The sequence below is a fragment of the Cricetulus griseus genome, chromosome 2 (assembly GCF_003668045.3).
Source record: "Cricetulus griseus strain 17A/GY chromosome 2, alternate assembly CriGri-PICRH-1.0, whole genome shotgun sequence".
Lineage (NCBI taxonomy): Eukaryota > Metazoa > Chordata > Mammalia > Rodentia > Cricetidae > Cricetulus > Cricetulus griseus.
In genome coordinates, this window is record NC_048595.1 from 8587157 (window position 1) to 8601866 (window position 14710).

Here is a 14710-nt window from a genome sequence, read left to right on the forward strand (position 1 = left end):
GCCCTGCAAAGTCTGTGGGTTGGTCCGAGAAGAAAAGGGCATGGCCAGCCCCTGAGGGCCAGGAGATCCAGAGTGATTCCTGTACAGAGTTAGTTCTCTGTAAATCCACTCATGCAGGTTCATGTAAAACATCAGTGACTCAGCAGGCCACCCCACTCTGCCTTCTGAGAACTTGCCTGTGACCTTTCTTGAAGGGCCCTTTGGAATGGAAAAGGCCATTGGTGTCCTCTGCATGTGTCCTGTTGGCTGAGGTCCCACCCCTACCACCCACTTGTCTGTCTCAGAAATTCTTGAGCTCAGCTGATGGTAACTACATCCTGCCAGATTCCCAGGCCACAAATCCACCATCATGCGGGCTGTACCTCATCCGTCACTTTCTATGAGTCTCCAGATCCTGATCTCTTCTCCATCACAGCTGCTCTGGGGTGGTACAGGTTATTACCTCCTACCCTATTCCCTCTCCCACCCTTCCCTCTTATGACCTTTGCACTTGGAGTTGAGCGTGCGCCACACCCCAAGCCCCTCTACCTCCCTGCCCCTCTGCTGTACACGGGCGACACCGTCTTCCTCGCCCTGAACTGACAGCTTACCCTGGGTGTAGCACACAGGATATGCACGTGTCCCAGAACAGTCATCTCAGGAGGGGCCGTGTTTGGCTCCCCGGCTAGAATAGGCTCTGTACGTGTTGCTCTAGTGTTTCAGGAGAGCAGTTCTATTCACACATTAGCAGTCTAGGACTTTGGGGGAGTTCAAATGTTCCTGGAAGCCTGTGGGCAGACAGTTCTAGGACATTCAGATGTGTATGCTAAGAATTCAGCTTGTTCAGCCCCTTTGTGGGAACCAAAGTTCAGAGAAGTAAGACTAGCTGATGATGTCCTAGTGTCTTGGGCTGATTGGGGAGGGAAGGGAGGGGGAAGCCTACTTTTGAGCCCAAACCTGATTTTCCCCAAGCCTGTCAGCTTCAAGTGTGCCCTCTACTCTCCCCTCCACTAGAAACACCGCAGTCTAGTGCATGTGTACCTGAAATGAAGTTTCCCAAGGGCATGCACTCAGGGTGGGAGCTTCTGTCACTAGCAAGCTGCTGCTAATCACCCATTAGGTGGCAGTGCACAAGGAAAGGTGTTCTAGACCAGGCAGTGGTGGCACACGCCTTTAATCCCAGCACTCAGGAGGCAGAGGCAGGAGGATCTCTGTGAGTTTGAGGCCAGCCTGGCCTACAGAGTGAGTTCCAGGGCAGTTGGCTATACAGAGAAATCCTGTGTGTGTGTGTGTGTGTGTGTGTGTGGGGGGGGGGGCTATGTAGACTCTGGGATCCAAAAACCCAGTTGTCATGATTATGCAGCAAAGTCAACACTGAGCCATCTCTCTACCCCCCCCCTTTTTTTTCCTTCTCATGTGGCCTTGTTATCCTGTAGTAGACCAGGCTACCCTTGAACTCACAGAGATCCCACCTGCCTCTGCCTTCTGAGTGCTGGGATTAAAGGTGAGCATCCCAGGGATGTGTGCCCTCTACACAGCACTCTGCCTTCTGAGTGCTGGGATTAAAGGTGAGCATCCCAGGGATGTGTGCCCTCTACACAGCACTCCGCCATCTGTGCTACATCCCCAGGACACCTCTCTTGGAAACTGTGCACGTCCACACATTGGTGAACCGTATCATGCATATGGAGGTCACAAGTCTGTTCTTACCACTCCCCCCCCACCCCCACCTTATTGAGGCAGGGTGCCTCTTTGCTTCCAAACATGCTCCAGACTGGCCAGAGAGTTTACAGGCCATTCTGTCTCCACCCGCCCTCCCCCAGTCTTCCCCGAAGGGTGCTAGGGTTTCAGAGGTGTGCCATGTGTAGCTTTTATATGGCTCCTACTGACTGGACCCAGAGTCCTCAAGTTTCACAGCTAAAGAGATTGACCTGAGCCATCTCCTAGGCCCCACCATATTTTTGAGACAAGCTCTCTCTGTGTAGCCCAAGCTGTCCTCAACCTTAAAATTCTGCCTTAGCCATCCTAGTGCTAGGGTTATCGGTTCTTGCTAAAGTCAGACAAGTTCATTTTTAAGAGTATATTCAATCAGCTGGGCATAGTGGCTCCCACTGTTAGGTTCTGTACACAGAGCTCTTCTAGTTCTCTGTTGTTCCACTGACAAAATGTAACCTCATAGTAAAAAGTTTCTACACCCCAAAAAGTCTCTTCATTGATGCAGCAACCCAAATCAAACCAAATTAGAAAAAGCCCACGTTTAATGGATGCAACGCTCCCCGGTGGCCTTCTAGCCCCTCTTAGAGGAGACGGGAAAGGAAGAAAGGAAACCCACACATATGTTTTCGGAGGGGGGGGGGACAGTTTAAATACCCTGTGGGAGTGGTCTTGATCATCTCTGGGGGAGGGGCCATCATTTGCTGGGCTTTCTGAGATGCAGCAGAGTTTAGAGGGAGATACAGGAGGGGCTCGGGTAGAATTCCACAATAACATCCCAGACACTTTGGGTATATGATGCCAGGGCCTCGGATGAAGTTTCCACCATAACACATAGGTCTAGCGATGGGTACATCCTCTGGGCCCCTCCATTGCACAAGTAACTTTTACACAAAGACCACTCCACCATTCCGAGTTCCCTAATTTTTTAAATCCCATCATTAATAGAGTACCACCACAGGACATCAGGCATCGGCAGCTTTGTCATAGTAGGTCATCTTTGGACCCTTGCTTCAGGCAACCAAGCAAACTCTTGACACCATTTTCTTCTACAGTGTGAGCTATGATGTTAAACAAAAACATTAAACCTAAACCGATGAATTCAGTCTGATCCAGTATTGTGATCCTCCCACCTTAAAATCCATCCCCATACATGCTCTTTCCTTTGACTATTTGCATAAGCAAGCAGTTCGAGTTCTTAGGGAGAGTAGCGTTTCTGACTTGTAGGGATAGACAGACTTGGGTCTGGTCACAGATTCAGAAGTAACTAAGGGTGGTGAGGACTGGTTCTGAGGACTTTGTCCTGCTTGGCATGCCCTTTAGACAAGACAGAACACCCCTCCCCCTCAGACAAGGGTGGAGAGGCCAACACTACAGTGGGCAAGCCTGCTTTCTCAGTTCCATCAGAACCAGCATCCTCCCACACATCTCCATCCCATTACAGGACCCCACTCTTGGCCACTTACGAGGTGGCTGACACTTGACCTCCAACTGTAATCAGCTAATCTCACAACTCTCCCAGGACACACTTGAAACCTTTAGATCTTTAGTGTGCATCCAGGGCTGGGAAATGTCATCGCTAAGTTGGTCTCCTCCCTTTGTTACTTTATGCAGAGATGCCAAAAGCAGCTTAACAACTGCATCTAATTCCCTAATCTTCCAGAAATGTTCCAAAGTATATAGCTAGAGTCACTGAGTCCCTTCCTGCTCAGAAAGCATGAATGTCGGGGGTGGGGTCAGTCAGCCACATTTATCTTTTCAGCAGCTCACACCATTAGTGTTCTCTGCACTACCAGGAGAGTCATTGGCAACTTCAGGTTTGAAGAGCCAGCTCCAGATACCACCAAGCACACGAAGGAAAAAGTCATCCATGTCTCTCTAGAACCTGGCTGCTCAGTCCTACAAGCCTCAGATCTAAATTCTAAGTCTTCGCTGCAGGAGCCTAAAAGCACCCTAGGGAATTGTTGGTGTGGAGGCCACGTTGAAAGGTCAAAGAGGTCAGAGAAGACAGCGATGATGGCAAAGCAGTTTTCCCCTCTGACTTGACCTTGTCTTTGCCGCCAGTAAAAAGGTGCTGCCCTCACTGAGGGCGGCTCTTCCTCTGATCAGTCGCTGCCCCACCTGTCAACCCTCTGTCCACCCGCCTCTAACAGGGATGCAGATGTTTCTCTAGTAGGTAACCTTCAGATCTTTTTCTTTTGTCTTTTCTTTCCCTTACCCCCTTTTTATGAGTTCATCTCTCTCTCTCTCTCTCTCTCTCTCTCTCTCTCTCTCTCTCTCTGTTGATTGTCTGTTTTAAATGTTGGAACACTTAAAAATTTGGGTTGTATTACAGGGCTAGTCAGCAGGGGGAAGGCAAATTTGTCACCAACCCTAATGAACCTCAGGCTCCACATGGTGGAGAGAGCCATTTTTTGTTGTTGTTTTGTTTTGTTTTTCAAGACAGTTTCTCTGTGTAGCCCTGGCTGTCTGGAACTCACTCTGTAGGCCAGGTTAGCCTTGAACCAGATTGGCTTGTCCCTGCCTCTTGATCAAGGGGGGAGGGGCACCACAGCACAGCTAGCCATTTGTCTTTGTTTTTGCTTTAAGCCAGAGTCTCACTTTGTAGCCCCTGCTGGCCTGGAACTCATTATATAGCCCAGCAGGACTCGAACTCACAAAGACCCTGCCTCTGGAGCCCTGAATTAAAAGTATGTGCCGCCATACCCAGATAATAGACTGGACTTTCTCAAATGCTACAAGACCCCAAGAGAAAAAATCAGGATGCCTCCCATGTCCAACCCCTAAGAAAAGGACCAGGCTTATTGGGTTTTCTGTCTACGGAGATGATTCGGCTTTGACATCTTGTCTGTTGGACACCACAAATTGTGTTGTTTCTGTTGAGACAGGATCTCACTACGTAGCCCTGGCTGTCCTGGAGCTCATTATGTAGACCAAGCTGGTCTTGAGCTCCTACCTGCCCCTTGCCTACTGAGAGCTGGGGTTGCAGGTGTGCCTTAGTGCGCCCATGGAATTGTATCGACTGTAATGCTCTTGCCGAGGACTTCATCCTGCTCACTGCGCCATACCCGGCACAGATTAGGCACATACAATAGTAAAGTGTGCTTACTGAATGAAGATAGTGAGGGCAAAACAGGCCCCTTACACTAAATTCCAGGATGCTTATTTCAAGGGTCCTCCTCCGAGACCCTTTCCTGGGGCAGGCTGGCCTTCTGACTCTGTGACAGGGAGAGAGGAGAACAGCTAATAGCCTGGGGCATTTAAAACACTAAGGTAACACACTTCCATGCACAGAACTTCGGGTTCAGTCCCCAGCACCACACGAACTGTATGTTGGAATATTCTTATAATCCCATTATTAGCGGGGACAGAGGCTGCAGGTTAGAACGCAGTCAAGGTCATCCTCATGACATCGAGTTAGAGGCCAGTCTGAGCTACATTAAACTTTGGCTTAAATCTTTTTTTTTTTTTTTTTTTTTTGAGATAGTGTTTCTCCCTGTATCCTGGGCTGGAATTTACCTCAAACTCGGAGATCCTCCTGCCTCTGCCTCCCCGAGTGCTGGGATTAAAGGAATGCGTCAACATGTCCCGCTAATTTTGGTTTAGTTTTACAGAACCAGACTTTGGTATCTATGTTGTAATTTTGCCAGTGAGTTCTCTCCCTCGGTCCCCACTCGTTTACATCCTTGTCTTCCAATATCTCTGGCACAAAGTAGGCACTTCACAAAGACTTGACGTGTTAAAGAACGCGGGCCGTTTTGGGCAGGCCTGTAACCCACCCCGCCTCCCACCAACCCAGAGCAGCCTGTAGTCTGAAGCAAGCCCAACTTTGAAGCTTGACCGATGGAATTCTTTGCCCTCATCGCTTGTCCCGCCCATCCGCAGCCACTCGCAGCTTCACAATCATCCGGAAATTACGTACGGGGCCACACTGGCCAATCGCAACCTGTAGTTCTGGTCTTTCCATTCAGTAAAATTCGAGTTGGCAGACTTGACATTATGAATTAACAAATCAGCAGTGAGGGGCCATTAGCCCCACCCCCAAATTGAAACTGCCGCTTCCGGATGCGAAATAACGTTTGTCTGGCGGCCCGCTCCGCCAATTGGCCAATCAGGACAGCTGGCGGAGGCCCCGCCCAAAGGAGGCGGAGCCCCGGGCTGCTGGGGCCCTAGGCTTCCGGGTGGAGAACGTCTGAATGCTTTCATCCGCAGTGGCCACTGATCTTGGGACCAGAGGGATGTTCCTACGCCCGGCTAAGCCAGGTAGAGAAGGGGCAAGCGCCCAGGCCCGATGGGCACCCTGCTTGGGTGAGTGAGAGGCTGGGGTCTGCTTCTCTGCTCGTCCCCTGCAGACTGCATGGAGTCCCGAGTCCCCAGGGGCGTGTCGGGTGGCAGAGCTAGGACAAGCAGGGGTTCTGACCCAACCCGGAGTTAAAGCTCTGGTGCTGGTGGAGGAGTCTGGACCTGTGGTTGTAAAAGAAGTGGGAAGCGCTTCCCTACACTGCAGAAGCAAAGTGGTGTCCCCGAGTTGAAGGATCAAAGCTGACTCGAGAAGGGGGAGGTTTCCCAGGATCCCACTAACCCTGTCAGGGCCAGGCTTTCCTAAGTGCAGACCGACCCTTACTCGGCAGTCATATGCCAAGAAAGGTCTATTTGCCCCAGAGCACAGCCAAGAGAGCAGAGAAATGATTCCCCCATGGGTGAACCAATGAGTGTATTGGGGTCACTTCGGGAACTTATTTGACCCAAAGGCAAGCGGCTGCTTCATTGACAGACTCACTTAGCATGAGTTCTGATTCACCCCTGTACAGCGTGCAGGTGGCTCCGCTCCCGAGTCTTCTGTCTTTAGCACTGTCTAGACCATAAAATCTTGCAACTTTCCGAGGAAACTCTCTCCTCCCACCACACACGAGGGAGATGCTTGAATGTCAGAGGGAGTAGCCGCTGCACAACAACCAGAAACTTACATTTTAGTTCAAACCTTCTTTGACACTCACTAGCGATGTGGCCTTAGGGAACATGTGTGCGCACACAAAAACAAATTGACTGGGGGCAGCTTTGTGTCAGAGAACAGGCTTAATGCTGCAGGTCCTGGGTTCAGTGCCAGCACCAGATTACACAAGTTATTAATTTTGAATTAGCACTCTGTACTAGCCTCTTTCTGTATGATAAAGGAATCCTATTAAATTTAAAAACATTTTTTATTTGTGTGTGGGTATGGGCAAGGGCATGCCACGACCCACGGATGGAGGGAGGTCAGAAGACAATTCGTGGGAGTAGTTCTCTCCTGAAGATTGAACTCACATTGTCAGGCTGGCCACAAGCACCTTTACCCACTGAGCCATCTCCCAGGCCCCAGGAACAAGATTACACAAGGAAGGCCCAATGGCAGTCTTAGTCTCTGGGCAGGAAAGCGTTTTCTGTTGTCCATATCCATTCAAAAACAGCCCTCCACACCATCCTGAGATGTGGTCTTTGGGGAAAAGAAATAGCACAGTTGGCACGAAAAGCAGATTGTAATTAAGAATGCTGGAGACATTCCAGGCATTCTGGCTGGCTTAGCAGTAATGAACATTTGTAGCATGCTATCCTGATGGTTTAATGTGCACTGTCCTGTGTTGCTCTGAGTGGCAGCATGGTAGGGTAAACTCTCTGCTACCCTATTTAGTAGCTTAGGACAAGAGGCACACAGAGGTTAAGTAACCTGGTGACGGTTTGTATTCAGGCCTGTGTGACAGGTTCCCTCCCTCATCTTTTGTCATTGATGCTTTGACTTCAGGTAAAACCTAGCCCGAGCACTTCCTGTGAGTATCCTGCAGCCCAAGGCCAGTGACATTGCTGTGAAAAGCCGTGACCCAGGCCCAAGATGGCAGAGACTAAGGACCCCATCCAACTTAGGCTGCTCAGCCTGGAGCTGCTGAAACAGCTGTGGGCTGGGCATGATGCCATGTGCCGGTCAGTGGCCAGAGCCGTGTCAGAGGTGGGTGGCCTCCTTGGTAATGCCCGGGTGTCGAGGAAAAGACTGCCTACCCCATGTGACTATGCCCAAACTTCCAGGGTCAGCCTTATCCAATGCACCCATTTTTGCCAATGTTGCAAAACTGAGGCCTTCGGAGGAAGGGACTGGGCTGGGACACCCAGAGACGACAGCAGGACAAAGACCTATGTGTTCAGAGCAAGCAAGAGTGGTTAGACACTGGCCAGGCTACTGCTTGGGTAACCTGACCTGTTTCTTGCAGCCAAAACAGGACTGTAGCAACAGCAGCAACTTAGAGATGTCACTGTCCCAAGAGAGTTCTTGCACCTCCTCAGTGGCCCCAAGCTCACAGGACAAAAGACACGTGTGGAACTCACTGGACAATCATCGAGGAAACACAGCTGATACATCTTGGTATGACAAGGAGAACTCCAGGGTGAACTCTATCCCACCTGCCACGTGCCAACACCCAGAGCCCCAGAATGGACTGTGGCCCCCCTCAGTACCCTTGCTAGCCCCTGAAGCTGTGAAGGGGCCACCGAAAGGTATGGGACCGCAAAAGACACAGGTCCCAAAGTCTGTCCTGTCAAGACCAAGCAAGCCATCTAAGGTAACTCAGGAGCGCCTGGAAATCATGGGGACCTTTTTGAGCCTCAGTTGCCCTGTCTGGACAAATTGTTCTTGGACAAGCCTCCCTTGTAGGGGGTGAGGCTTCTAGAAGGTCCAGTGAGGTGTGTCTAGTTATTGTTCTTAGTTCTTAGTGCTTTGGGAAGAAAGAGGTAAGCCATGTTATGCTGGTGGAAAGACTGAGGCTTGTTCACAGTCATACCCAAAGTGGGCCAGACTTACCTTCTCGTTTCTGAGCTCTCCAGCTGAGGTCAGCGTCAACCTGGAATCTAAGTCAAGACACAGTGTGCTGTTCCCCTGAAATGGGGCCACCTCTGGGCCAGGCCTGCTGCTCTAGCCTTGTCCTCCTTGTCTACTTCCTCAGCCCAAAGTGACCTTCTCCCAAGAGTCTGTAATGCCTGAGAGCAGCCGGCGTTTCCTGCCATACCTGGGCTATGATTGGATTGCAGGTGAGGGACGGGGTTGGATTAATCTCAGCTTGGACACACATGAAGCTGAGTGAGTGGGCGAAGCAGGGCTGCTCCATATTTCAGTGTTTATAGAGGCCAGGCCCCTGCCCAGCACTGGTGGGAGCATCTCCACTCGACTGCCCTTCTCCTGGCATCTCAGGGCTCCTGTCCTCCGCCAACCTCTTCTGCCTCATTACTGTCAACTGAGTGCTAAAACGCACACAGCACAAATGTTGCCAGTTTAACTTTTTGTTTTTAATTTTAACTATTGATTTGTGAGTGTGTGTGTGTTTACCTGTGTGTATGTCTGTGTGTGTGCGTGCCTGATACTTGTGGAGGCCAGAAGCGGGCATCAGAGCCCAGAATTGGAGTTATAGATGGTTGTGAGCCATGCTGTGGGAGATGGGAACTGAATCTCTGCAAGAGCAGCCAGTGCTCTTTTTGCTTGTTTTGTTCGTTTTCTGAGACGGGGTTTCTCTGTGTACCCCTGGCTGTCCTGAAATTTACTCTGTAGACCAGGCTGTCCTGCAACTCTGAGATCGCCTGCTTCTGCCTCCCTAGTGCTGGGATTAAAGGTGTGCGCCACCACCCCTGGGTATCCTTTTGATTTGTCCACGTGACTTCCTTGGTCTCTACTCTGGTCACCTTCTCAGACCTCCCTTGGAACCTCTGTCCTGTGGCACCAAGCTACCAGGCTTTGGTCTCCAGCTTCCCAGCAGGTGTCTCCATTCAGTATTGAATCACAGTCCTTGGTGACTAATTAGTCTTTCATCCCTTTAGAATATAGCCCCCTCAGAGTGAGAACTTTGTCTAGTTTCCTGCTCTTCTCTAGCTAGTAAGAATGTAAGCCAGGGGCTAGGGAGATGGCTCAGAGGTTAAGCTCACCGGTTGCTCTTTCAGAGGTTCTGAGTTCAATTCCCAGCAACCACATGGTGGCTCACAACATCCGTAATGAGATCTGGTGCCCTCTTCTGTTGGGTAGACATACATGCAGGCAGAACATTGTATACATAATAAATGAATAAATCTTTAAAAATGAAAGAATGTAAACCAGGTACACGCTTACAGTGTTGAGTTGGAGGCCAGCCTAGGCTACATGAGACCTTGTCTCTAAAAAAAAAAAAGTAAGCAGAGCAAAAAAAAAGTAAGCAGGGCATAGAGGTGCATGCCTTTAATCCCAGCCCTCAAGAGGCAGAGGCAGTCCAGTCTCTGTGAGTTCAAGGCCAGTGTGGTCCGTATATGGAATTCCAGACCAGCCAGGCATACATAGCTCCTGTCGCTATAATAAAATAAGAAGAGTATGGGGCCCCTCTTAAGGGCTCTACGAGAGAGTTGTCTGTGGATGGCTGACTATATCAGGGCAGGCTGGTGCTCAAACAGAGCTGGCTCTCACAGTGGGTGAAGAGTCCTAGGGGTGAGGTGGGGCCCCAGTCCATGTAGCCTTAACTCACCCACCGGTGCTTTGCCCACCCACCCCAGGGTCCCTGGACAGTAACTCTCCAGTCACCAGTAAACCGGATGCCTTCTTCTCTGAGCTTCAGAGGTTTCGAGAAACCAACAAAGAGGACTGCATTTGCGACTCCCCTGAGTAAGCAGGGGTGCATGAGGAGAGCAGAGGGTGGTTAGGGGACTCTGTCACTCATCCTGCTCATCTTCTCCCCACCCCCTCCCCCCAGAGCTGTGTTCCCAGGCCTGCAGGAGAGCAGCTGTATGGAAGGGGACCACGAGTGTGAGTGTGTACTTCCACCAGGTCACTCTGAGCTGGCGACTCGGGGAGGGCAGCCTGGTGTCTGAGCAGTGTGGGATCCACTCTGGCCTGGGGCTCTGGCTGGTTTCGGTCCTGCCCTTTGTAACCACCTCTCTGTAGCAGCTTTCAGAGATGGCCGGGTGTAGCTCCCAGTGCCCCAGGAGAGGACGTTTCCCCTGAACCTAGGTGTGGACCCAAGACTTTGGGAGGGAAGGGCCTGGGGGAGAAAAGTAGCACAGTGTGACTCCTCAATGGATGGCATGGCTTGTGTGACTAGGGACAGCCAGAGGCCCTGGCAGCAAATTCCCTGGCTTAGGGGGAACTGTGCTATCATGGGCCTCACAGGTGTGTACTGTTACCGTGTCAACCGGCGCTTGTTTCCAGTGCCAGTGGATCTGGGTACCACTTGCCGCCTGTGTGGGATATCTCGAGACCAACAGGGCCCTGAGACTCTGGCGGAGCCCTCGCAAGTCAGGTGGGTGCACTGGAATTCCTGAGAGGTCCCAGTGGACAGTTGCAACTAGGGTAGGGTGCAGAACGTGGCCCCCGCTGATTTTAATACTGTGCCCCTTGCACAGGGTGAGCATCCCACTATCCATTCTGGACCCACCACATCAGTATCGGATTCATAGACGGAAAAGCTTTGATGCATCTGACACTCTGGCTCTCCCTCAGGTAAGCTGCCTGCCTGAAGAGGCCAGAGGCAGGCATGTGTGGGCAGGTTCCTGAGCTAGCATGGAAGAGAGCTTGCTCCAAGGCTCTTGAATGCCAGCAAGGGCCTCTGGCCTCACCTGGGATGGTGTAGAGCCTGTCCCCCACATGTTGTCTGAGATGGGTGTCTATATGGGCCCTATTCACTGAGCTCTTGGGTACCACATGCATGGCTCTTAGGAGGGCTGTTTCCCAGAGCCACAGCAACCACTGTCTTAGCCCACCCCCACACAGGCCACAGAGGCAGAGTAGAGCTGGTAGGAGAGATGGATTTGAACCCAGACTTTTATGTTTCCATTGTGTGTCATTCCTAGTCAGGATGGAAGTCAAAGGGCGTCCTGCTCATACCGGGTGAAGGACAGAGTAGCTGCAACTAGGACAAGAGAAGGGGGAAAGACCCTCTGGCTCCTCTATAAAGTGGATAGAAAGGGAACTTCCTCCGTGTTGGAGTCTTGAAGATGAAGATGGAATTTCTGTCCCACAGAGGCCTGCTGCTGTTTGGCCCCAAATAAACACACAGAGGCTTATATTAATTGTAAACTGTTTGGCCGATGGTGAAGGCTTCTTATTGGCTAGCTCTTAATTATTAACCCATTTTTGTTCATCTATGTATCTCCATGTGGCCCTGGTTTACCAGAGAATATCCCAGTGTCCTACCTTCCTGGTGGCTACATGGCATCTCCCTGTCGACTGTTTCTCTGCCTTTCCCCTTCCCAGAATTCTCCTAGTCTGGTAGTCCCGCCACTACGGCCAATCAACATTTATTCATCAACCAATAAGAGAAACATATTGACAGCGCCCAGAAAGACATCCCGTATCAGGGTCTCAAGGGTGGTTTAGCGAAGTCATGCAACCTAGGTGTTCAGGGCCACGTCCATCGTGGAAAGGACTCCATCACTACCCTCAGCCTCTCACCCGTCTTGGGGAGGGTTAGGGTGACCAGGTCAATAGGGACTGAGATTGGGGTGACCCAGGATAACTGATGGTTGGATGTACCTGCTGCCCCAGGGAGGGCATCATGCTGCTCAGGGGCCTTTTCCATAGTTGGGAATGACAGATACCTTTAACCTTTGCTCTCCACAGCACTGTCTACTGGGCTGGGACATCCTCCCTCCAAAGTCTGAGAAAAGCTCTGTACCCAAGAGTCTTGACCTCTGGTCCTCTGTGTCCTGTGAAGGAGCCCAGCGCCGACATCTGTCAGCCACCAGCTCATCCCTCCTGGGAGGGTCCAGGGTGTGTCCCAACCTTGGGGGGTGGTGTCCAGGTGGGACAGATCCTATCAAGATGGGAGCTCAGGCCCTGACAAGGTGTCCCTCCAACTTTGGAACTCATTGCTGCCTGCCCCATTCTACTCAGGAAGGTGGCCCTCACTCCAAGGTGCAGGAGGAATGGAGGCTAATACTGGGCCCCACCTGTCCCTGAGTGACCGCCCAATGTTTTCCCATTCATCTGTCCTCTAGTAACTCCCAACACCTCCGCATTCACCCTCCAGGACTTTCCAGCACAGGTCCCACCCCCCATCTGGTCAGAGCCTCGGGTTCCTCAGTTCCGTCCCTCCCACTAGAAGCCCTGCAGACGGACCACTCAGAAGGGAAACAGTATTCTACCAGCACCATCAGCCTCCCCCGAGGAGCCAGCACCTGAGAGACGGAAGCCCTCATGATGAGGCTGAAACCTGACAAGATGGAAGCAGCTGTGCTGTCTCCTGGCCTGGGCGGATGGGAGGGTCCAGGCCTGGCCCTGGCCCATTTGCCTCCTGGGAGTAGAACTCCAAAGTGGAGGGGAAGAGATACTGTGAGGACTATGTAAATAAAACTGAGGGCCCTATGACTCCCGTCCCAGTGTAAGCTTGTTTTTTCCTGTCAGCCCCCTTGATGTCCAGGTGTCCTGGCCTCACCTGGCTTGACTTTGCCTACAGGAGACACTGGCTGCCTGGAGGTGAACACCCTGTGAGCACCCATCACTTAGAGTGTGGCTTCTGTTGTGATCTTATTTAAGTTTTTTTAAAAAAGGTGCAAGATGAGAGGTGAGACGAGAGATACGTTAACCATACATAGTTTATTCCAGGTGGGGGAGGGAGAAAGTGGGAGAGAGAGGAAGGCAAGAGAGAGAAGAGAACAAAGAGAAGAGGGCTTGAGTGAAGGAAAAAGCTTGTAGATTCAAGATCTCTTCATTCAGATAAACACCAGCCAAACGCAAGCCGGAGCACGCCCAGGGGCAGCAAGGCAGGGAGGCCAGAGAGAAGGGGCAGCCGAAGGGGAAGAGAGCCTTCCATGTGCTCGTGGTTGCTTAAGAGCCCATGGCGTGTCTCTCTGACCTCACCTTGACCACGCCTTAACAGGCTTGAGGCGTGGTCAGGCACACCTGTAGCCAGCCCTTAGGGGCGTGGTTACGGTGTCTCCCCACACATGAGAGTAGGAGAAGAGAGGAGAGAGCAAAAAGAGAGCATAAGTGGGCTGGGGTCTGTCTTTTAAAGGGGTTCTCTACACCTGCGTGCAGACTTAGTTCCCATGGTACCCTGGGCTGACCAGGGTCCTGCCTGAGTGGATTCTGCCAGGTAACAGGGCCAGACCAGCATAATGCCTGAACCTTTCAGCTTCTTTTTTGTGTATCTTTTTCGACAGGGTCTCACATGGCCCAGGCTGGCCTGGAACTCATCATGTACCCAAGGATGACCTTGAACTGCTTTGATCCTCCTGGCTCCACCTGAGCTATTAGATTATAGGCATGCCCCACCGGGCCCTGCTCAGGCTTCTAGCTTTTTCCTGTAGCTCTCAGATCTAGATAGATGGCTATCTACCAGCCAAATGGGGTGGTTCCCCAAGGCAGGCTAAAACCAAGGCCAGTGTTACAGTGTTACAGGCCTGGGGAGGTGACGCAATGGATAAGAATCCTTGCTTTGGAAGTTTGAGGACCTAAGTTTAAATCCCCAGGACCCATATAAAAGCCAGATAGGGAAGCAAGATAGGTGGGACTATGAGTTGAGGAAGACTCTGGGAAATGTAGTAAGGAGTCGCCATGTGATCCCACGAAGAGAGGATGTATGAGGCTGGTGTCCTCGGTAAGATAAGACCTTGAGAAATATATATATATATATATATATATATATATATAATGTATATGTATGTATAGCAATCATGAGTTAAATACTTAAGGCAGAGTTAGCTGATAAAAGGCATTGACCAACAGTATTGTAACTAGTATAAGTCTCTGTGTGTTAATTGATGAGTTATCGTTACAAATGGCTTTTGTATGGGTCCCTAGGACTCATATAAAAGTCAGATACTTACTGAGTGTCTGTAATTCTATGGGAAGACGAGAGGTGGAGATAGAGGAATCCCTAAGGCTCATGGGCCAGTTAGCCTAGCATATACATTGGAAAAGCAACAAAGAAACCCCCTACCTCACAGTGGAAGGTAATCGATCAGCACCCAAAGTGGTCTTCTGACTTGTTTATGCACACCATGGCATGTGTGATGTGTGCACCTACATACACACACACACACA

General features: G+C 51.0%; 1 protein-coding gene across 6 annotated transcripts; it reads left to right on the plus strand.

Moving 5' to 3' along the window:
* The first annotated feature begins 5804 nt into the window (after window positions 1–5804).
* On the plus strand, window positions 5805–13038 carry Miip (migration and invasion inhibitory protein). Of its 6 annotated transcripts, XM_027398166.2 has the most exons (10): window positions 5805–5955; window positions 7472–7672; window positions 7932–8279; window positions 8661–8745; window positions 10225–10333; window positions 10422–10474; window positions 10838–10967; window positions 11071–11167; window positions 12287–12436; window positions 12696–13038. In XM_027398166.2, exons 2-10 carry the CDS (start codon window positions 7559–7561, stop codon window positions 12765–12767), a joined length of 1158 nt encoding a protein of 385 aa, XP_027253967.1. In that variant the 5' UTR covers window positions 5805–5955; window positions 7472–7558; the 3' UTR covers window positions 12768–13038. The 6 variants fall into 6 exon arrangements, with proteins under 6 accessions (XP_027253967.1, XP_027253964.1, XP_035295315.1 ...); XM_027398163.2 differs by having other exon boundaries at window positions 12287–13038; XM_035439424.1 differs by lacking the exon at window positions 12287–12436.
* Window positions 13039–14710: the final 1672 nt, after the last annotated feature.